The sequence below is a fragment of the Kryptolebias marmoratus genome, linkage group LG5, assembly GCF_001649575.2.
Source record: "Kryptolebias marmoratus isolate JLee-2015 linkage group LG5, ASM164957v2, whole genome shotgun sequence".
Taxonomy (NCBI): Eukaryota; Metazoa; Chordata; class Actinopteri; order Cyprinodontiformes; family Rivulidae; genus Kryptolebias; species Kryptolebias marmoratus.
In genome coordinates this window covers 19,992,277-20,015,349 of record NC_051434.1, presented here as the reverse complement: position 1 = coordinate 20,015,349, position 23,073 = coordinate 19,992,277, and the positions used below count along the sequence as shown (strand labels likewise).

Sequence of the window (23,073 nt, the reverse complement as noted above, 5' to 3'; positions counted from 1 at the left end):
TCAGCTGTTGTTTTTGGTGAATTGAAAGATAACACCATCATGCTAAATTCTACCCACAAATGCTGTTATTTGTTGTAAATTTGCCCCCTGACCAAGGTTGGACTTGATGTCCAGAATGCTGAATGGGTGAAAAAATTATTAAATAAATAAAATATAATATCAAATAACCTTTTGCTAACTTTTTTTTTTACAAAAGTTATTATTAAAAGCTAACTTGTGTTGAACTAAGTTATAGCAGAAGCAGATATGTTGTGCATATTCTAACGGATTATTTTTAAGGCACCAGACTTTCCAACTATGACCTGTAGACGCCACCTGTGAGTCATCGAAGTGTCAGATGGATCTCAGCTTAGATACACCTGTTTGAAAGCCTCCAGCATCAGCTTCTTAGTATTTCCTTCATTCAACTGTTTCCTCCTACATGGGGACGCCACAACGAGTTAACTTGCAGTGACGATTTGGCAATTGTTTTACACTTCATGGCCTTCCTGATGCAACCTGGGCTTAAACCTGCAGCTTCAGGAATGCAAGACTGCAGCACTGACCACTGAGCTACGTATTCTCGTCTAAGTATTTAAAAAATAAATAAATAAAGCAAAACAGCTGCACTTCTTTTCTGTAGCTGAATACATTTCACTTCCCATCCAGGGGACTCCTGGACAGTGTGGAGTTCCTAGCCTTTTATTGCATGCAGTGGCATGCACTTTTAGGCACTCGCGTGCAGATTAATCTCATTCCCCTCCCACTGGAGAGTCATTAGGGTCTTTGTTTGTCTAACTCACAAAAGAGGTGCTTTGGTCACATGCATGAAGGTGTGAATAAAAGTTAAAATGACTGGCTTAATCCTCCATTATAAAGACCTGCTTTGACCTGGCTTACATTGTAAATTACAGTTTAACATTCTGTGCTGAAACTATCAGTTAAAAGGTAAGTGAGACCAGGAGACAAGCAGATGCACCTACAGATCAAATGGTAGAAAATTTCTAAGCTTTGGGAGCTGAAATGTGATGCATGTCTCTTAGCTTTTGTTTTTGCCTGCCACTAAAAGGCAAAAGAAGAGTGATCATGTTTCTGCTTCTGTCTGTGTCCATTTGTCTATTAACAAACGATCTCCTGAACCACTGTAGATTTTATTGAGACTCTCAGAAATTAGTCATTAGATGTACGTCTACAACTGATTATTGCCCACTGGCGAAGGCGGTATTTTTGCCTTTGTGTGTTTGTGTTTGACCAATTAGCAGAATATCTCAGGAACCACTAAATGGATTTAAATAAACTCTAAGGAAATAATATTTGAATGTACGTCTACAACTGGTTAACATTTAGAATTAACACAATCGGCCACAACTGAGCAAACTTAGCATACACAAAAAATGTTGAACTCAACCAGTTTTACAGACATTCAGCTAAAGTTTGGTACGGTAGTACCTTTTAGGTATGTTTTTGTAGTGTTTACATGAATGCAAATACATGTTTGTTTTTTACCTTTATTTGTTTATTGTATTAATGTGATTATACCGCCTGACCTGATGGGGGCAGCAGAGCGCATGCGCTGTGTCTGCCTGTGTGAAAACAGGAAGTAATGCTAAAGCTCTTCCGTGCCTTGTGTGTCGTCTGTGGGACAGCTGGTGATTGTTTTGAGTTTTAGCGCTTCCAGCTCCTGGTGTGCGGAGGAAAATTCACGGTCACGGCATCATGAGCACATTATGGATGGGCAACGTGAGTTTAAGGCTGTTTCCTGACGTCAGTCATCAGTCTGGAAGACAGCTAGCTGCTAGCTGCTAGCAACACAACACCGACCTCACGGAGAAACCTTTTAGTGTCGTGGGCTCTGAGTAGATTAGTGTAGGGTAGTTTGTGTGGGGTGTATTGGATAGTAGTAGTTTGTGTGTGTGTGTGTGTGTGTGTGTGTGTGTGTGTGTGTGGGGGGGGGTATTGGCTAGTGTTAGTTTGTTTGGAGTATTTGGTAAAAACCTTTTAAGTCGTTTGGTTGTACCTGTGTCTAAAGTTCACCCACAAAAAATAGTCAGTCCTAGATGTACATCCAGTGATTTATTTGTGATAGTCTCACTCAGATCCACTCAGTGGTTCGTGAGATATTTTGCTAACAGACACAGACAGACATTGGCACAATATTTTTTGCTTTTGCCTTTGGGGAATAATAAAATGGGAGTTATGGAGCCAAGTGCAGGTTAATTATGATCCTAACCAGCAGAGATTCCTGAATGATCCCTGATGTGCCTTCTCCTGCAGCTGGATGCCTACATGGATGAGAAGTTCATCACCAGGGCTTTTTCCACGATGGGGGAGGAGGTGGTGAATGTGCGCATCATTCGAAACAAGATGACAGGGTGAGGGCCCGGTATCCACGAGGAGCTGCAGCATTCGCAGCAGTGTTATTGCTGCAATTAACCGTGTGTCGTCTCTCCCAGGGGGGCTCTGGGTTACTGCTTCGTGGAGATGAGCGATGAAGCCACGGCTGAGAGGTGCCTGCGCAAAATCAATGGAAAATCTCTACCTGGGGCTAATCCGGTATAGAGTGCACTCATTGCTCCTGTTGTGTATTCGTAATGGAAACTCTTTAAAAAATGACACGTTGAATTCTAATGTCCGTTTCCCATAGCCCACAAGATTCAAGTTGAACCGAGCCACCTTTGGGAAGCAGGAAACTGGGTGAGTCTGAACATTTTGAAGTCTAGAAAAACATGTCAAAAGATGATTATGGAGCCTTTGCACTCAGCTGTGATCAGGTCCTCCATCGCCACGCGGTGAGCTGCAGCCGCTGCCAAGGACAAGAGCAGACCACAGTATATTGTTTGCTATTATTGTTTCATCAGGCTGTGACCTGCACGCCCGCAGTGTCCCGCAGGGTGGGTGGTAAAGACCACCTCTGATCCTTCACACAACCTGTTCACACTGCTCCTCTCCGGCAGGAGGCTACAGCCAGTCAGGACCAAAACGCTGTGCCGCGGGGCACCATTCTTCCCCACTGTTTACTCCCACTGCAACACTCTCACACATCCCTCCCCCATATGACTTTTACTGCACTACTTCTCCTGAACGTTATCCCGTTCTGCTAATCATCAATTGCAATTTTATTGAGGTTTTTTTTTTTCACCCAACACCAAAGCAACTGTCTTGTAGCTGCATAACGAGGTTGTGTAACTACTGGGCAATAAGAATGTCATGAATCTGAGAACGGAAGCTAAAACCTGAAGCAGGAAAAAGCCAGAAAAAGCAAGAATTAGGGAAAGGTTAGCTAAAAGCTACAAATAGGACAAGAAGACTACAATAGAGCAAGTACGCTGAAGCGGATTTCAAAGCGAACAATATTTTGAAGGAGATGGAGACGTCTTAATGTATTTCTATGAGAAATCTTATTTTAAATGGTAAATAGACTGTACTTATATATGACCTTGTAGCCAACCAGGCCACTCAAAGCGCTTTACAACACAATCTGTGCCGTCATTTATCCATCCACACACAGTCATACAGCACACTACAAAGCTAATCTGAATAAATCATTCTGTAGATCAGTGATTTAAATCATATTCGTACACTGACAGGTCACATCAGAGGCAGTGAGGGTTTCAGTGTCTTGCCCAGGGACACTTCAACATGTGGCTGCTGCCAGGAATCAAACCTGTGTGTCCCTAAAGTGTCCCTAAAATAAAGAAAGTCAAACAATTATGAAAGCTACAAGCACCAAACTTCATAGCACGCTATTCCCATTCAAGCTGAAAGTCTGGATGTACGAATGGTTAAATAGTACATATGCTGCCTCGACTGAACATGGAGACATAGAGCTGTTATGTCATGTTATTAAAACACCACTGTCTCTTTTATTCCCCTCTTTTCTCCAGTCAAATGTACTCTCTGTTCGTGGGAGACCTAACGCCAGAGGTGGACGATGGGATGCTCTATGAATTTTTTTACAACCGTTACCCATCCTGTCGGGGGGGGAAGGTAGTGCTCGACAGCATGGGCAACTCCAAGTAAGTTTTCATTTGTCACAGCGAAATAAAGAAAAGAGCAGGCGGTGTTAGCCTTTTTTTTTTTTTTCTTACCCCGTCAGCAAAATACAATACATGATTTTACCACCTGCTCGACTAAATGGTGGAGAATTTACACCAACACTGAATTACAAATAGTCACGAGGAAAACAAAGACCCTCTTTCAGTTTTCAGCTTTTTGGTATCAGGATGTAATAAAAAGAATCTGGTCTTCATCAGCTTCTAAAACAATTCAAACCTAACCTCGAGTGAACTAAAACACAACAGATTCCACTGTGTCATTATTTAATAAACAAAAACAAAGCCAAATTGGGAAAAGCTGTGTGAAAAACTAAGTCCAGGTCTCAGTGGTGGTGGTGTAAACCTTAGAAAACTCTGTATAGATGAGGACACATATTTACATAATGGGTTTTGGTGTAAATTCTCAGTCGTCCAGGACAAAAAAATAGTGACTGGACTTCTTTTCCTGTGATTTTTTTTGTCATCCAAGGAGCTTCCTACATTTAAACCTTTAAAATCGCAGTGAGTTCTTCCATTTATGAGAGCTAAACTCGTATGCAGATCACATTTAGAACTACAAGCACAGACGGGCGAAGGACAGAGCCATGTGAAGCTTTTGAGCCTTCTTCCTGATTGTAAAAGCCTCAGGCAGGTTCTACCAGTGACATCTAGTGGTCAGCTGCGGTCATAGCAGCCACAAACGTCCACGATTCACATCGTTTTAATTCCAGCTCCAACACAAATGAAATAAACTCATCCATAAGCAATTGGGTCTTCATTCTGAAAAAGTGTTAATAAAAAATTTAAAATATAAACTTACAAATAAAATTTGTTGCCCTGTTACAACAGCGCCAAAGATTCAAATCAGTCGCCTCACTTCCGGTGTTTGCCACGGCGTCACGTTATCGCAGAGATTTGATCCAAGCAAACCGAGCGAAACGGGATCCTGAGCCTCCCATCTCTACTTACAACCCTCAGGGAAGAGGGAAGGGAGAGCGATTTGCCTGTGAGCTTAGCTCTCATAAACATAGCAACTCACCGCAGTGTGAAATCTTGGAACGCAACACTGTTTGAGCTGCGAAAGATCCAAGAAGAGAAACGTCTTGAAAAACTAAAAAAAGGGAAGTTCAGTAGTTTTTTTTTTTTTAATGGAACTTTGAGTATTTACATTAGTGGTTCTCAAACTTTTCACGAGTATCATTTTGAAAAACACAAAGCTTTTGACGGTTAATTAGCTTCTTATTTAGCTTTTAAACAGCTGATAGCAGCATTTCTTCTGAGTACCACACTTGGAGAGCCAGGGGTTTACATGACTGTCCACTCTTATCCAGATGAAAGTCTTCATCACATTCAAATCAAGTCGTTGCTGTGAATCTGACCCTACCAGCAGCTCCTCCTCACACCGACACTGCTGTCACCTCTCACTTTCAGGGGCTGCGGATTTGTTCAGTTCCCAGACGAGCGGCTTCAGAAGAGGGCCCTGGAGGAGTGCCAGGGTGCCGTAGGACTGGGGAGCAAGCCTCTGAGGTTAAGCTTGGCTGCTAACAAGTAAGTGTCCAACGGTGCTCCTGCCACCCTTTTCCGTTCGTTGGCTCGTCGCTGTGTTTGTTCAGAAGTGGCTCCTTCTTCTCTCTCTCAGTTTAAGAAACAAGCCCCAGCAGCAGCAGTCGGAGAGCAAACAGTCATGGCAGTCCAACTCAGCGTACAGATACGGCTACGACCAGTATAACCAGTACCATCAGCAGAGCTACCCCGGGTATTACTCTTCCTGGGGCTATGATCAGACCGCGGCGATGTATGGCTACAACTATTCACAATATGACTACACACAGTACCCCCCGCCGCAGGTAAACCCCGCTCTCTGTTTAGCTGGTCATGATCAACAAACAGTGGTCATTCTGACGTGTCGTATTAATGTCTTGTTTTAGGAAACTGAAGCCCTTCCAGAGGAAGAACCAGTGGAAGGTAAGTACTGAGACTAGTAGTAGTGTCACCGGAAAACCAATGTTGCAAATATCAAAAGACAGAGGGGAAAACAAACAGTAAACATTGCATGTATGCAAATAATTTGTGAAGTCACTTCATAAACAAAAGTGACAAAAGGCGGCCCATAATGTTTTTGCCCATGTTTGTGTCTTATGAACCACTGAATAGATTTTTTTGAAACTTGAAGAAAATATTCATTAGCCAATCTATGTCAAGTTGGCTGCCACAGCCAATTGGCCTTATTAAATAAAAAGAAAGGTCAGTCGGTCGGTTGGTACGTACGTACGTATGTACTAAAAAGAAAGCCGACTACAGATCTGTCTCCCGCAAATTGGATATGTACCCATGTAGCTTAAACAAATCAATCAGAGGACCTCACTTACTGGGCCACACTGATTCACCTACCCATCCACTCAAGCTGTCAGAGGACGTCAGGGACAAGATGGATCTATACCAGGCTGGAATGGGTTACAAAAGCCATCAGCAGGAAGCTTGACGAGAAGGTGACGAATGGAATGGAAGAAGTACAAAAATGACAGTTCGTCGCCCTAGGTCTGGAGCTCCAGCCAAGATCTTACCTCGTTAGGGGAGAACGATACTAAGAAAGATGAGGGGTCAGCCCGCAGCTAACCAGGAAGAGCTTGTTAATGATCTGAAGCCAGCTGAGACCCCAGTCACCAAGAACACCACTGGTAAACACCTCACTGTAACAGGCTGGAGGTCCTCCTGCTCAAGAAGACCCTACAGACCTGTCGTCAGTTGGCCAGGGAACATCTACATGACATGAAGAAATGGCTTGGGATAAGTTGATTAAGGCTGTATTCACACCTGGTGTCCAGTAGACTCTGTTCGACTGGGGACCAAAATGTCAACATTTGTTCCATTTTTCAGCTGCTGTGGTTCTCATTCACACTGCACAGAGTCAATGGAGCCAAACCCTTTGAGCAACATGTTCCCCCCTTCGCCTGTGGTGGTGCTGCACCAAGAGCTACTGAAAGAAACGACACGCAAACCTCTGAAGAAGACACTGATCTCAATTTCCTTCTTCTGGAAAAGGAAACAAAAATGGAGCGGCATCAAATTTTAGCGGTTTTAGGATTTCTGTTTTGTCTGTGGTACATGTGCCAAACAAACATTTTACCTCCCTCTAGTGATAGAAACACTTGTTTGTTTTGGTTGTATTTACCCAGAAGGCCCTGTGCTGTAGTCCGCTTCCTGCTTTTGGAGCGGTCTGCGGTCCGCTTGCTTTCAGATATCATTCGAACCGCGCCAGAGTTCACTTCAACCGAACTGAGACCAAGGTTTTTAGGCAGACCAGAGTTCGATTGCGCGCTCACACCTCCCCAAACGAACCGGACTTTCGAGGCAAACGAACTAGAGTTCCATTAAAGCAGACCAAACAGGGCTGCTGTGAATGCACCCTAAATCAGATGAGATCAAAATGCAAATCCTTGGTATTAAACTCAACTCAAGCAAGAGAAATGCTGAGCGTGACTTAAAAACCATCCTCCCCACTGTCAATGCACGGAGATGGAAACATTATGATTTGGTTTTTTTTTTCCTGCTAAGGGGACGGAACAGCTTTACCGCATTGATGGTTCAATAGACTGGACCACGTACTGTAAGCTCAACCAGAACACTGAAGGTGGGTCTTCCATGACAGTGACCCAAAGCCTATTGCCATGGCAACAGGAGCGCCTAAAGCAGCTGCACACTGAGGTCTGGGAGTGGCCTAGCTGGTCTCTAGGCATCAGTCTTGTAGAGGAAGCTGAAGCTTTAAGATTCCAAGTGAAGGGCCAAGAGTGTGTGAGACCTGCTACAAGACCTGTCTCACTGCTCCCAGTGTGTTTTCCTGGGCTTTTAGCTGATACTCTGTCTCTCTCTCTCTCTCCATTAAAATTAGACCACCATAACAAACTAGACCTAATTTGTGCGTGTCCCTTCATACACTTGACCTGCGAGTAACCTTCCTGTGTTCGTCTGGGCTGCAGATCCTGGCCTGGAGGTGGACGTGGTGGAGGCCAACAGGAAGTTCATGGAGCTGAGCGAGGAGCTGTACGACGCTCTCATCGAGTGCCACTGGCAGCCTCCGGAGTTCTCCGCGGAGCAGGAGTACATCACTTCCATCCTGCCCGAGCCCATCTGCTGCTGAAGAGACATTACCTTTGTCCTCGTGTTTTGTTTTTTTATTTTTAGAACCACAACTGAATAAAGTTATTTTTAATTGAGTTTGTAAACTGAACTGTCAAGTTTCATGAAATTAAAATTATATATTAAACACATCAGTCAAGATTTCCTGCCGACACTCAGTTAAACACCCTTACAGTTTGAATAGGTTTGGTCACTTTAGTTTGATGAATCGGGTAAGATTTGTGACTTTACTGGTCCCCTGGTAAAAATACAGATGGAAACTTTAGGATGCTCCATGACACCAACAGTCCACTCCAGATTAACAATATTTCACCTGAGTTAACAATGAAACGTTGTTACAGACACTATGAGGTAGTTTGTAATATAAGCAGAGAAAATGACCCCATCCAAGCAGATTAAAACAAAGGATATTTGGGCTTCAACAAAACGCCATTGACTATTTGTATTCAACTCGTGTCTGCAGCCGATTCACTGTTGGAGGCAGTCCCATTTAAAATGGCCGCCGCATCAACATTAGCCAGTACAAAAATGGCTGCATGTTGTTCAGATATTGAGCTGGTGGTAGCTGAGAGTCATAATTGTCCCACTGGGACATGTTAGACTCGGGCATGTCGGTCTGAATATTCAAAGGGTGAAATGTAGTCACAGGGCTGTTCGGTGTCATGGTGTGTAACACTGAGCATGGAGCACAGAAACCGGAGGAGTTTGAGGTGAAGTGGAATCACCCACGCAGGCAAGAAATAAAAAATAAATATTGACATGCTAATCAGTGTAACATGACACTTTTTACACATTTTAATGATACATAATAGAGGATTCAGCAGCGAAATCACCTGGGAAAAAAATCTGTTCTGTTCCTTTAAATGGAAAGTCAGGACTTAATATTAGTTTCTGCAGCCACTAGAGGCCGCTGGTCCTTTGGGGCTTTTTGGGTTCTGGTAACATGTGTGTATGTATATAGATCAATAATTTTAACTAATAATAACAATAAAATAAAAAGAAGAAGAACTAAATGATAAATAAATTTATTATATTTGGTTTGAAGTTCAATTCAGACAAATGTCTGAATTGAACATACAGCATCTTCTAGAAGACAGGACAGGGTTGTTTTAGGTCATTAAAATATATACTGCTGCCTGAAACTAAATCTGTTTTGTTTAAGCGACCATAGCAAACACAAACATGGCTACAACTCACTACTATGTGCAGATATTTTGGAACAATTTAGTGTGGTCGTAGCTGCGAGTAATGTGCATCTTTACTGAAACCTTTGGCATAAACTGTTGACAACAAGCCTGCTTGTCTGTTAGCAAAATATCTCACAATAGATAGATTAGAATAAACTCTCCATAATAACCCAATAATCATTAGATGTACGTCACTCATTATCATCAAGATGGCCGCCACATCTAATCAACTTCAGCAAACAAACAAAGAAAACTGAGTCGGTCCAGCCGCCATGTTGTTAGTTCCTGGATGTGGTGTGGAGGGGTGCTAAAATGATTTCTGAAAGATTTTAAGTGTGTGTTTGTGTTAGTTGTGACTGAGCTGGGTGTTTTATTTTGAAGGTGAGTGTGTGTTTGTGTTACTTGTGTCCTCCTCACTGAGCTCGGTGTTTTATTTTGAAGGTGAGTGTGTTTGCGTTACTTGTGTCCTCCTGAATGAGCTGGGTGTTTTATTTTGAAAGTGAGTGTGTGTTTGTGTTACTTGTGTCCTCCTGAATGAGCTGGGTGTTTTATTTTGAAAGTGAATGTGTGTTTGTGTTAGTTGTGTCCTCCTGACTGAGCTGGGTGTTTTATTTTGAAGGTGAGTGTGTGTTTGTGGTAGTTGTGTCTTCCTCACTGAGATGGGTGTTGGACTAAGGCAGCAGATCTTCGTCCCGTCCTCGGGATGACACCAGGTTTTGTTTGGATCGGTTCGGACGGGTTGGCCGACATTGCCTCGTCCTGTCCCCGGTACCGCTGGACTGTGGACGTGTGGAGACTCGGGGCAACAGTTGGGCTGACTTCATCCTGGTGACAAACTGGATGTTTTTTTCTTTTTAACACAAAGTCTGAAGACGCTTCAGCAGATCCCAGAGATGGCAGCAAGTTTCATCCGGAGTGAGCGGCTCCCGCACGGCTGGATGTGAGTCCGGACCTCGGCTGCGGGGTTGTGGTTCTGGTTCTGGAGGGAGACTCCTCTGGTTTACTGCAGTCAGAGGAAGTGGCTTGTTTCCGAATTGTGTCAGAGAAATGACTGAGTTGATCAGTGCGCTGAATGCTGCAGCCCGTTCAGACTGACAGATAGCCTGGCACGGCACGGCACGGCAGTCCACAGCTGTCCACAGCTGTCCATTGTTTAAGGTAAAGATGAGACGCCACTTCTTTCTTGACTGTTTTAATGCCTGACGGTGATGTGAACGAATAGCTGTTCGGGTTTAGTGCACAGGGAGCTTTTGCATCACAGCAGACGAAACACGAATTTATCCCGTTTTTAGACGCATTCCGCCCCCACCAAGGTCATCGCACCATTTCATCCCGACACATCTTTTATTCCTGTCATGTGACACAACTTGTGGCTTCCCAGGAGTGAGCTGGCTCCAGACTAACCCTCGCAGATCCTGGCTCCTGCAGGCGGACTGATGGACCGGACACCCTGTGCATTTTGCCTGCTCGGTGTAGTGGCGGCTCTGGGTGCAGTCTGGCTGCATGTTGTCTCTAATGCAGGACAAAGTTGTGTCCGAGCTCCACATTAGTGGACTGTAACATCTGCCAGCATCACACCGGCTTTGTCCCTGCAGTCAGACAGCCATAACGGTGGTGCAGTGATCCTCAGAGTTAACCATGTTGACAGAGACACAACTGGACTGGGTTTAAACTACAGACGGGTTTCTGTGGAGGCTTGAAAATATATCAAATTTAATAAAGGAATTGCACTTTCTTGACTTTGCCGAAGAAGTTGAAACTGAGCTGACAGAAGCAGAATCCAAGCTAAAAGAAGCGGAAGGTTAGCTAATGGCTCAAAACAGCTAAATGCTAAGCAAAAATTCAAAGATTAGGAAAACACTAGCCAAAAATAGCAAAACACTGTCTAAATACGAAAAAGTAGCAAAAAGCTAAAAAAAAGCTTTTTTATGTCCTTGTGAAGAAGCAACTGATCAAATGGGCAAAGCTCTCAATTAACTGTTCTGTCTGTGTTCCAACCCTCACCTGACGTCATATCCTGGATACAACTAGTTGAAATGAACTTCCTCTGCAGGATGTCTGGGCTCAGACTTGGAGATGGGGGGAGCTCAGAGTAGAGCCACTGCTCCTCTGCATTGAAAGGAGTCAGCTGAGGTGGCTCGCGGATCTGTTTAGGACGCCTCCTTCTGGAGGTTTTCCAGTCAGATCCCACGGAGACCCAGAACTCACTGGAGGGATCCTCTCTGGCCCGAGAATGCTTTCAGAAACCCCCAAGAAGAGCTGGAGAGTGTTGCTGGGGAGGGGGCTGTTTGGGTCCTCTCCTGGACCTGTTGCTTTTTTAACCCAATGACAGATGAGTGTCAAAAAATGGATGGATGGAATAAGAACCCCCCCCATATTAAAAAAAGGCCATACTTTGTGTCACTGTCTTTTCCATCAGTTACAACATCAAGTCTCTTCAAGTTTGTCTTCAATCTTTAAATCAAACCAGAGATTCTCAGTTGGACTGAGATCTGGGTTTTAATTGTACCATTCCAGTACCTTTACCTGGTTCTCCTTCACCGAGTGGAGTGTTTAGAGTCATCGTCCTGCTGGAAGGTGGACCTCCGTCCCAGTCTCAGATCTCTGGAAGACTCCCAACTAATTTCCATCAAAGATTTCTTAGTATTTTGTTCCATCCATCTTTCCTTTAAATCTGATGTTTCCCAGTCCCTGCCGAAGAAAATCATTCCCTCAGCATGATGCTGCCACCACCATGCTTCACTGTATGGCTGGTGTCTTCAGCATGAGTGTTGGTAGACTTGCCTCAGACGTGGTGTTATCCTTGATGGCCTAAAAGTTTGACTTTGTTCTCATCTGACCACAGCACCTTTTTCATGTGTTTAGAAATAAATTCCAAATAATCCTGCTTTTTTTAAAAAAATCTTCTTTAAGCGGTAATTTTTTCCTGCCATTTCTCCATGAAGCCCAGCTCTGTGCAGCTTATAGTGGTCCTAAGGACAGATCTTTCCATCTCTGCAGAAGAGCTGCTCCATCAGGTTATCTTTAGTCTCTTTGTTGGTTCTTTGATTAATGACCTCCTTGCCCAGTTTGTGAGTTTTGGTGGATGACCATCTTTTGGCAGCTTTTGCTGCGGTGGCATCATCTGTCTGTTTCCAATAATGGCAGTCTGAGGGATGCTTAGAGTTTAAGATATTTTTAAAATTCCAACCCTGATCTGCACTTCTTCCCAACTTTGTCTCTGACCAGTGTGGAGACATCCTTGGTCTTCAAGCTGTCTCTTGTTCGGTAGTAGCCCTTGCTACTTTGAGGTGGTGCACTGGTGTTGATTCTGGAGGCTATCAGAACAAATATAGATTATTTGACACTTAGGGTGCATTCACAGCAGCTCTGTTCGTTTGCCTAGAAAGTCCGGTTCGTTTGGGGAGGTGTGAACACACAATCAAACTCTGATGCGGACCAAATAAGCGAACTCTGGTCCACCTAAAAACCTTGGTCTCAGTTCGGTTGAAGTGAACTCTGGCGCGGTTCGAATGCACATGTGAATGCAAGCAGACCGGAGACCGCTTCAAAAGCAGGAAGTGGACTACAGCACAGGGCCTTCTGGGTAAATACAACCAAAACAAACGAGTGTTTCTACCACAAGCGGGAGAGATGGCTCGTGGTCAGACGTGGAGTGAAGAGGAGGTCCTTTAAACCACTAAAATTTGACGCCGCTCCATTTTTGTTTCCTTTTCCAGAAGAAGGAAGTTGCACTCAGTGTCTTCTTCAGAGGTTTGCGTGTTGTTTCCTTCAGTAGTTCTTGGTGCGGCGCCACCACAGGCAAGGGGGGGAACAGGTTGCTCTAAGGGTTTGACTCCATTGACTAAGTGCAGTGTGAATGAGAACTGCAGCAGCTAAAAATGCAACAAATGCAGCAATTTTGGTCCCCAAAGTCTACCGGACCTTCAGGTGTGAATGTATCCAAAGATTGCTCACAGGTGGTATTGTGGAAAATAAGATTATTTGATCTTCTGAGGTGTCCACATTGGGACAACATGTATAGTACACGTCTGTTTACAGTGTAATGTGAAGACATGATAAAGCCTTCCTGTTATGATGGTACTGATGGCCTCATTTTTGTCTTACTGATATGCTTCGTTCAAATAGACATTCTGACACCCTTTGGTGAGACAGATTACAGCTGTCTCATCCCTGAGATTTACTGCTTGACATTTCTTTGTAACAAACAATTAAAAGTCAACAAGCTGTCTCTTCCCGTCTCCCTTATTCTTTTTTGTTTGTGCTGTGACAAAAAGGGGCTCTTATTTAACTAATTATGTGGCTTCTGAAGGAAGTGGTTGAGTCATCGAAGCAAATGGGGGGAATACATATGCATGCGCCACTTTTCCCTTTCAGATTTTTCAGAATTATTTAAAACAAGCCCCAAAATCACTTCCAGGTTTTAAGGCAGCAAAACAGGAAGAATACCAAAGGGGTGAATACTATTACAACCCACTGTGCATACATGTTAGCATATTTGATGAATCTAAATGAACCTTGGGTGTAAAAGTGTGTGTGGCGCTTTAAAAGTGTGTGTGTGTCTCTGTGTGGGCCCTCGGATAAGCTGACCCCCTCCTCCTGCCCACTGACTGCTGTGATGGCTCCAGACCCCTCATGACCTGAAACAGGATTTATGCTCCCGACATAAAATGAGTCTGGATAGCTTTGAAAATGGGACGCAGGAAAATGGAAACCCATTTGCGCATTCAGACAGATAAAAATCTGAATTTCAAATTATAAATTACTCGAATATGTGGAGTGTCTTTCCACACTGTGTATTTTCAAATGTGGACACGTTCATCGCCGTGACACCTTTTGGCTCATCTACCTCAATAAAAGCACGAGTTGACCCTTTTTTAGCCATCAGGAGCTTGTTTTTTTTTTTTTTTTAACAGTTCCTGCCGGCTCAGGCAGCAGTACAGGTTTAGTTCAGACCTAGGCCTCTATACAACAAAAATAACAAGTCTAAAATCAATCCAAAACAGATTCAGATCCTTATCTAATTACCGCCAATTCAATCCATGTTTATTACACCAAAATCCCATACAGTAAAATATTAAATACCAATTAATAAAAAAAGGCATTTAGGAAGGCCAGCATATTGTGTCGATCTTTACTTCTTGTCGCGTGAAGGTGACAGTGGAAAGGAACGATTCTCTTTTAACAGGAAGAAACCTCCAGCAGAACCAGAACCAGGCTCAGGACGAGTGGCCATCTGCTTCGACCGGCTGGAGTTTAACACAGACAAACAGATGGATTGGTCCAGGTGGAGTTTCTATGGGAAGGAAAACAAAGAACACATGTTAATGATAGAAATAACTGCATGTATAAACATGGAGAGCATAGGGAGGAAATGTGGTCAGTTTGTCCTCCAGCAGTCTAAGCCTATAGCAGCAGAACTAAGGGATAATAAAGAATCACAATAACCCTGTCTAGAAGGGATAAGTGCTCTGTCCAGGTTGTCTTCATCATTTAGGAGAAGATATTCTTAATTTTAGTGATACTGTGCCGGCGGAAGAAGGTGGTCCTGGTAACATTTTTCCTTGTGAGAGTTAAACAACAGGTTCTTTGGTTCCTTTATAGGTTCACAGCTCTTAGAGCTTCGGGTTACCTCAGATGGCAGCAGTGTGGATGGCAGGGAATGAGACACACATAAACTAAGATCGCTATAAGTACAAACTATTTAACGTAAGTTCCCTGAATTTCATGCAACTGTAAAGTTCCAGATTAGTGCTGCTCCAAAGCAGCTTTTTGCTTTTGTACTCAAAATAGAAACTGACTTTTACAAAGTTACTATTTTTTTTTTTGTGATGATTGCAGATTTAAAAAAAACAAGCCAGACCAACATACAAATATGTACCATGAATTGAATGGAGTTTTGAACTGTAAATTGAAACCACGTTGACCTTTTAGCCTCCAGTATTTTGGTTTTTCAGTTACTGACTGAGCCCAATGTGGAGCGCTGTGGAGAACAAGATGTACCATTTTTAATTTAGCAAGCCTCACACAGGCAACAGATGTTTTGGTGTCCCACTTTATTGTTAAGTTGCTCCTTATTGATCGCTGCCAAAAGCAAGAGGGTGATAATGTTTTTGCTAGCGTCTGTGTGAGTATGTGTTTTTTTGTCTGTGTTGCTAAAATATCTCAAAAACCACTTCACAGATTGTAATGAAAGTCTCAGAAAGTAATTATTGGATGTACGCTTACAACTAATTAATCAATGTGATTCAAGATGGTTGCCACAGCTAATGCACATTAGTTAACAAAAAAAATGGCCATAACTCATACATAGAATGGCTAATTTTGCAGATAATGAGCTAAAATTTGGTGTGGTAGTACAGGAGGGTTTCCTCATCTAAAAATGAGAAGGGGAAAAAAATGTTTTTTGCTGTGGTCCCATTAAAAGTTTGACCAAGACGACTATAACGCCATCATTTCTTATCATAAGACGATCTTGGTCTAATGCTCCTGCATGAAAGATGGCGGGCGATATGCAGTCCTTCAAAAAATGCTTGGTGTCCCAGCAAAATAATGTGGAGTAATATGGAAAAGGTTTAAATGAGCTCCATTTTTGTTCTGCAATGCTTCCAAAATCTGGTTCTTTGGAAGGAAAATGCAAATAAATGAACAGCCAAGCAATCCTTGAAAGAATGCTTTTCGCCCGCCACCTTTCAGGCCAGGGTTTTAAACATAGGTCATCTTGAGAAGCTGAGTTGTAGCCGTCTTGGTCAAACCTTGAAAATAAAGACGTGTGAAATCTCATGCAATGTTACAGGATGTTAGTGCTCAGAGGAGGTGTTTTGAATGACTCTCAGCTACTACGACATACAATTTTAGCTCAGTATCTGTAACATTGACTGAGTTATAGCCGTTTTTGGGTTGACTAATGTGTATTAGGTGTGGTGGCCATCTTGAATTGGATTCACTCCAAAAGTTAGTGAATTGTAGATGCACAGCCAATGAGTATTTTCTGAAAGGTTTAATAAAATCCATCCAGTAGTTCATGAGATATTTTGCTAACAGACTATTGTACACACCCAAACACAGGGTGGAACATAATTGCCTTGCCTTTAATAACACTGTATAACAAAGATGACATCAAGAAGAGATTGTCCAAAAATAATAAATTAATTAGTGTTTCAGTCACTGCTGGCTAAAAGCCTCAGCCAATACTGTGTTTTGTGTCAAAATTAATGATTACACAGTCAACCTATCTGTCTTCATGCTCCACCCCGGATACACCAGATTCTACTACAGAGCTCTGCTGTACTAAGAGATGCTAGTAGAATGAGCAAAAGTGTCTGACAAAGTGACAAAGAGTAGCAGCAGCAGCCTGTTTCTTCTTCAGTAACTTCAAGCACAACTAAAAGAGCCAAAAAAAGAAGGACTCCAAAAATAGACACGTTTGTTAATCCCATTTATAGCAATAATTGTACCACAACACGCAGACGGTGCTCTCGTCCTGCTGCGTGTGGCGGTGCGTTCACAGGTCTTAGAAGCGTGGCTTTTGGAAGGGGCTCCGAGGTGAGGGGGTGGGAGGTGTTGGTCTGTTAGGATTCAAAACATACCTTTCTCCTGCATTTAGGAATACACTGCAGCGTTGTACTGTCAAGCACACACGTGTGTATACTGGTGATATTTGTAGGGTGGGCTAACAGATATGTAATAAATGCCGCAGTTGGGATTCCAACAACAGAAGCATCCAATTTGAAATAAAGAAAACCTGCTCTAAATTGACATTATGCCCTCTTTCAGCCCAAGGACAACCTTAAAACACTTTTCCTTTTTTGAATATCCTTTGGTCCATACACCCCTAACCTCTCCACTTGTGGTTTTCCCCACAAAGACATTCAGGAAAACAGGTGAGAAATTAAATTATTGACCTCATTCATGTTTATCTTGCTCACCATCATAACTACTCAGTCCACGCCAAACTACACCCACATACACTTGCGCTCGAGGCACGTTCTTCTACGCCAACCGTCATAGGCTAAAGCTTGTGGCCTTGGGCTGACCCTGGGCTGAACTAAATTAGCCCAAAAGAGCAGCAAACCGAGGGGGGCAGGACAAGACATCTGACATTCATTCTGTACCGCAAAAACCATTAAATGTTCAGGGTTGTGAAAAGTTGGCCTTTTGGAAAGACTGGGATTTTTTTCAAGACTTTTTTTGTGCCACTTTTATTGTAAATTTCACAAAATGTGATACAATATTTTTAATTTGTGGTTTTTAGGTATTTTACCATTTTTATTGTAAACACCAGGGAGGGCTTAGCCCTACTAGACCACTTATACGTGCGTATATATATATATATATATATATATATATATATATATATATATATATATATATATATTCTGTATAATTGATTTGTTTCAACCACATTAACCCTTGTTACATCCTTGTTTCTTCAGACCTCTTCGGGCTGTGACCGGGACCAGCAGTTAGGGAGTTACCCGTGCCATGAAGACTCAAAAGTGCCAAGGAGTCGCACCAGCTTCGCCCCCATGCAGACGGAAACCTCGTTTCTACTTACGAGGCAGGAAAAAAAAGGACAGGGTGATTCAAGGCAGGCTTCGCATTCGCTCCTTGCCCGGAGTGTTCCTCGTTCTCGGGGTGGTTGTGGTGGCTGTTGGCACTGCCTTGGCCGTAGCAGGGTACTGGCCGAAACAGACCTTCAAGTTGCAGACCTCAAGTTTGAATGGGAGTGCCAAGGCGCTCCCGTCCACTGCCAGCCTCCTCCACGGTGAGCGTATGAAGCTGCTGGGGCCGGTCATCATGGGGGTGGGACTCTTCATTCTCATATGTGCCAACACAGTGCTGTATGAGAACAGGGACAGAGAGACTCAGATGCTGCTAGCCCAGATGCATAACGTTATCTGCTCTGTGTCTGCGGCTGTGCCTTCAGCAGGCCTAAGGGACGTGGCAGCAGCCAACTCCATGGCCAAACACTACCAGTGGGTGAGCAGCCTGCCTGCCGCTCATCTCAACATCCTGTGTGTGCAGCAGCTGGCGAGCTCCGAACCTCTACTCCAGACCAGCTATACCAGCGACCAAAAGGAGAGGGTGGAAGGAACCTACCAGCAAGCTGTTCTCCAGACTGAAGCGCTCCATTACCAAGAGTCAGAGCCGCCACCTTCCCTGTCCTCCTCCTGTTCTAACTCCTGCAATAACTGTCCGACAGAGGCACAGACAGGTGCCGAATGTGGGGCCGACTTTGGTTTACAGGCTCCCCCGCTTCTTAAACTCAATGTGAGCCTAGTATCTTCCAGCTCCATGTCCAATCTGGGGATAGAAGAGGCAGATATCCCGGCCGCCCAACCGAGGCGCTGCCACAGCATGAGCCACAGGACTTGCCCTTACAGAACCCAAACTGGGGCGAGTCCAGAAGCAGGACTCCAACAGGAAGGTCAGATAGATCCGTTCAAAGTCACCAGAGGAGAGACTGGCTCCCAGGTTTGTGTGAGCATCCCAGGGCAGTTTGCTGATGCTGTGAAGGAGCTCAGTCATCGAAGCTGGCCTCGGTTAGACCTGGGAGGTGGGAGACGATACCTGAAACTGGAGAACAAGGAGCAGTCTGTGGACAAACTGCTGGACCAGCTGGAGCAGCAGTACTCTTCCTGTGATAAGAGTTTTGGCTCCGGGCCTTTCCAATGATGCCTGTTGCTTACTGACAACAAGACTACAAAGAAGAAAAGCTATTTTCTAAGTTTTATTTTGGAATTTTGTGTGGGGCAGGAAACAGCTGGAGAACAGTAGTAATACATTGTTCTCCCATTGGCAGAACAATGTCTAACAGAGAGATTTTACAAAACACACATCCTTTCTTAATCTTTCACGGAATATCAACACGCAGACCTTCACTTGGCCAAAATTGCCTGATGTTTTCTAATAATTTTAAGGAGAAAAAACTGCATACATTCCCTACACTGTCACGGCTGAGGAAACCAAGGTCACACATTGCTGTATTTTTGCAGTTTGAATTGGCAACGATGCAGGAAATCATCTGGTGTCGTGCTAAATGGATTTGCCTGTTTCCAGGACACAGTGTGCGCACAACTCCATAAAGGAGAGACAGATAGGTGCAAGAGGATAAAGGTTTTTTTTTTTTTCTACTGTGTTAACATTTCTGAACCAAATTACCCAGGCTCCCGAGTCCATAAAGTGCTGACAGCTCTTAAAAAAAATGCAACGACTATATAAAAACTGGACGTCTTTCCTGGGGTCCCTTACTGCAAATGCAACGCATGGCAATATATTATATCTTACATATGCAAAGTGATGTCACTGTTAGGTTTCTATGTATACAGAATAATGAAAGATGAATTTTGTTCATTATAACGTGGATCTTATTTCTTAGGTTCAGCCGTCGTTTCCCTCAGCAGTGGTAGAGTTACACTCCATCATTTGTCTGTGTGTGGGCCTGTTTTCACCGCAGGGCACACCACTGAACACCCGAAACAAAAACAACATTCGCACACCTCCCAGCTCTGTTTACTGTTATCGCGCGTCACAAAAAAGGTAAAGATTTTGCCCTGTGTGTGCGCATGTGTTTGGCTGTAGTCTTACCAAACTATCTCATGGACTAGAGGATGGATTTTGCAACAAAACGCTCAGAAAGTAATCAATAGAATCATTAGATGTATGTCTACAACTGATTTATAATTGGTGTCAACTCAGTTCATTATAGATGCATTAGCAAACATAAGAAATGGCTATAACTCAATTCATTAACTCTTGGAGTGAATCCAATTCAAGATGACCACCATAATGCACATTAGTCAACCCAAAAACGTCTCTAACTCAGTCAATTTTACAGATCCTGAGCTAAAATATGGTGTGGTAGTAGCTGAGAGTTATTCAAAACACGTCATTTAAAAATTAACAGATCTTTTAAGATGTTGTGATATTACATGAGATTGCGCATATTGGATTTTTCAAGGTTTGACAAAAACAGCTACAGAGCTGTTATTTCTCATCATAAGATGATCTTAGTTTAAAACTCTGGGATGAAGGGCAGGGGGTGACATGCATTCCTTCGAGGACTGCTGGGCCTTTAATGAGCGATGTTTTTTCTGCTTCAGCCAGCAGCAGTCCCTGTCACATGTCTGACTCTGTTATTTTGTAGGTTGGAGGCTAAAACGTTTTGGAACCACTGATACAGAGAACACTGCAGAACACCAATTCATGCTTATTCCTTAAAGAAATGTATATCATCCGCTGCCTTTCATACCAGACTTTTAAACTGAGATCATCTCATTATTAGAAGGGACGGAGTTGTAGCCGTTTTGGTCCAACCTGGTAAAGGACGTTACAGGTAATTTAATGCGATATCATGAGATGTCACGCTCAGAGTATGTGTTGTGAATGACTCTTAGCTACTACCATGTCAAATTTTAGCTCAATATCTGCAAAATTGACTGAGTTACAATCATTATTGTGTTGGTTAATGTTGACCAGCTGTGGTGGCCATTATGAATTGGATTAACTCCAAATAAGCTGTACTGTAGGTGAACATCCAGTGATTACTTTCTATTTTGCTAACAGACAATGCTAAAACAGTGCTAAAGGGACTACTTTGATGTTTTGTTGATCACAAACTCAAATCCAGCATTAACTAAAATGCTCCAAAATTTTTTTGAAGGTCAAGTTTTAACAAAAAGAAGTGTTACTAAAGCTAGAAACTAAAGTTGAAAATGTAATGTGTGATTTTTACTGTAGAATATTTTGACTGATTTCTTTATGAATGATGAGCAACATGCTTTTAGCTGCTGGTAGTGGAACTGGTCTGAACTGAACCTGCACTTTATCATTAGACTTTTGGGAAATGTTTGATTATTTTGATATCTGCTGAATTAAAAATTGTGAATCATTATGCAGTCATACTTTGAATATTTGTGTAAGTCTTGTCAAATCATTTTAGGCAGTAAACATGCTGATCAGAATTTTCTATTATTAACAATTCTTAGGTATGGTCAAAACCATAAGATCCAAGTTGTAATGGAAACAGCTCTTTAAAGGTTAACTTTTGTGACATTCAGTTATCTTCTCTTGATGTAAGCTGGGATTCCTCCTGCTCGTCTCCTGTTGGTTGTATCCTTTCAGAATGGGGAGGGTCACCCCGCCCATGGACATCCTCCACCCTTTGCCCTCATCATTTGATCCGTGAAACGCAAAATGGCGTTGTACAGATGAGGCCACCCCCATCTCTCCACTCGGATTTAGCATTGTGATCAGTGTCCGCACATAGCTGGGTGTCCCTTAGGGCTCCCTGCTCCTTCACATGATGGAAACATATGCAAAGTCTCCGTGTTTCTCAGTTTTCCTTTTTGTCTCTGCTGCCTGTATGCCATGTGTGACTCTTTAGTATATGCAAAGCATAATAAGCACTCAGACAGAACATGCAATCACTGTCTTGATCTGTGTCTGCAACTGAATTAAATGACATTGCCATGCCTGTGTTGCGAATATAACGCAAAGCAAAAACAATTTCTGTTTGCTGTTGTCTCACTTGTCTTCGTTGTCGAGACTGAAATTATTGGGGTTTAGAAATTGCAGCTGTTTGCATGAGTTCACTAAGTGTAGCAATGGACGAAGGAGCATGAATTCGAAAAATTATGAGAGAAAATGCATTTTCTGCAAAAATGCACAGTGAGTGCCGAATGACAACTGAAGTTTGCTGAGGAAGCTGAAACTCAGTTGTGAAAGCGAAAAGAAGCAGGACACCAGCTTAAAGCTAAAAGTAGCGAAACTAACTAGAAACTAAAAGTAACAAAAGGCTAGTAAAATGCTAAATGTAGCAAGAGGCAACAGAAAAGGAAGCAAAAGACTCGCTGACAGCTAAGTACCAAAAGTAGAACTAAAAGTTAAAACTATCAAAAGACAAACATCAAAATGCAAGCTAGAAGCTAAAAGCAGCGAGAGGCTTGTTAAATTAGCAAAAGGCTAGCTAGAAACTCAAAGTAGCAAAACAGTAGCTAAAAGCTAACAGTAGCAAAAGGCTAGGTAAAAGAAGTAAAATGGTAGCTAAAAAATTAAAGTAGCATAAGATGACAAAACTCTCATCTTGCCCTACATGGGTGGTTCCACTTTCACTTCAAGCTCAGGTCCTCTACCAAAGGCCTGGGAGCTTCAGGGTCCTCCTCAGTATCTTAACTGTTCCTAGGACTGTCCTCTTCTGGTCAGAGATCTCTGAGGTTGTTCCTGGGGTCTGTTGGAGCCACTCTTCCAGTTTGGGGGTCACAGCAGCGAGTGCTCCGATGACCTCTGGTACCACTGAGGCCTCGACTCTCCACAACTTCTATATTTCCTCCTTGTTATTTCTCCAGATTTTCATGATCCTTATTCCTGATGTTACAGTCACTTGGGACTGCTACATCTATCACCACTGCTTTCTTCTGGATCTTATCTATCGCCACAATGTCTGGTTGGTTAGCCATCACCTGTTTGTCAGTCTGGATCTGGAAGTCCCACAGTATCTTAGCCCTGCCGTTCTCCACCACCCTGGGTGGAGTCTCCCACTTTGACTGTAGGACTTCCAGTCCATACTCGGTACAGATGTTCCTGAGCACTATTCCAGCCACTTGGTTATGGAAATCTTATCACTCTTTGGCTTCTTAGCTGGATTAAAGATTCTGAAGTCACATGTAAGAAACTGGATGACAACAGTACTTTAAATATCAAGTGGATTTATTTACTAATAACATTATTTACAG

At 43.0% G+C, this 23,073-nt stretch overlaps 2 protein-coding genes across 2 annotated transcripts; both read left to right on the top strand.

The window, feature by feature from the left end:
• The first annotated feature begins 1,560 nt into the window (after positions 1 to 1,560).
• LOC108244453 (tRNA selenocysteine 1-associated protein 1) lies at positions 1,561 to 8,227 on the top strand. The gene is made up of 9 exons (XM_017430672.3): positions 1,561 to 1,719; positions 2,254 to 2,351; positions 2,433 to 2,532; positions 2,624 to 2,673; positions 3,864 to 3,995; positions 5,445 to 5,561; positions 5,653 to 5,860; positions 5,942 to 5,978; positions 7,991 to 8,227. Exons 1-9 carry the CDS (start codon positions 1,696 to 1,698, stop codon positions 8,149 to 8,151), a joined length of 927 nt encoding a protein of 308 aa, XP_017286161.1. The 5' UTR covers positions 1,561 to 1,695; the 3' UTR covers positions 8,152 to 8,227.
• Positions 8,228 to 9,678: 1,451 nt separating this feature from the next.
• tmem200b (transmembrane protein 200B) lies at positions 9,679 to 21,907 on the top strand. Its single transcript, XM_017430675.3, has 2 exons — positions 9,679 to 10,495; positions 17,773 to 21,907. The coding sequence occupies exon 2, from the start codon at positions 17,822 to 17,824 to the stop codon at positions 19,013 to 19,015; it is 1,194 nt and encodes a 397-aa protein (XP_017286164.1). The 5' UTR covers positions 9,679 to 10,495; positions 17,773 to 17,821; the 3' UTR covers positions 19,016 to 21,907.
• The last annotated feature ends 1,166 nt before the right edge of the window (positions 21,908 to 23,073 follow it).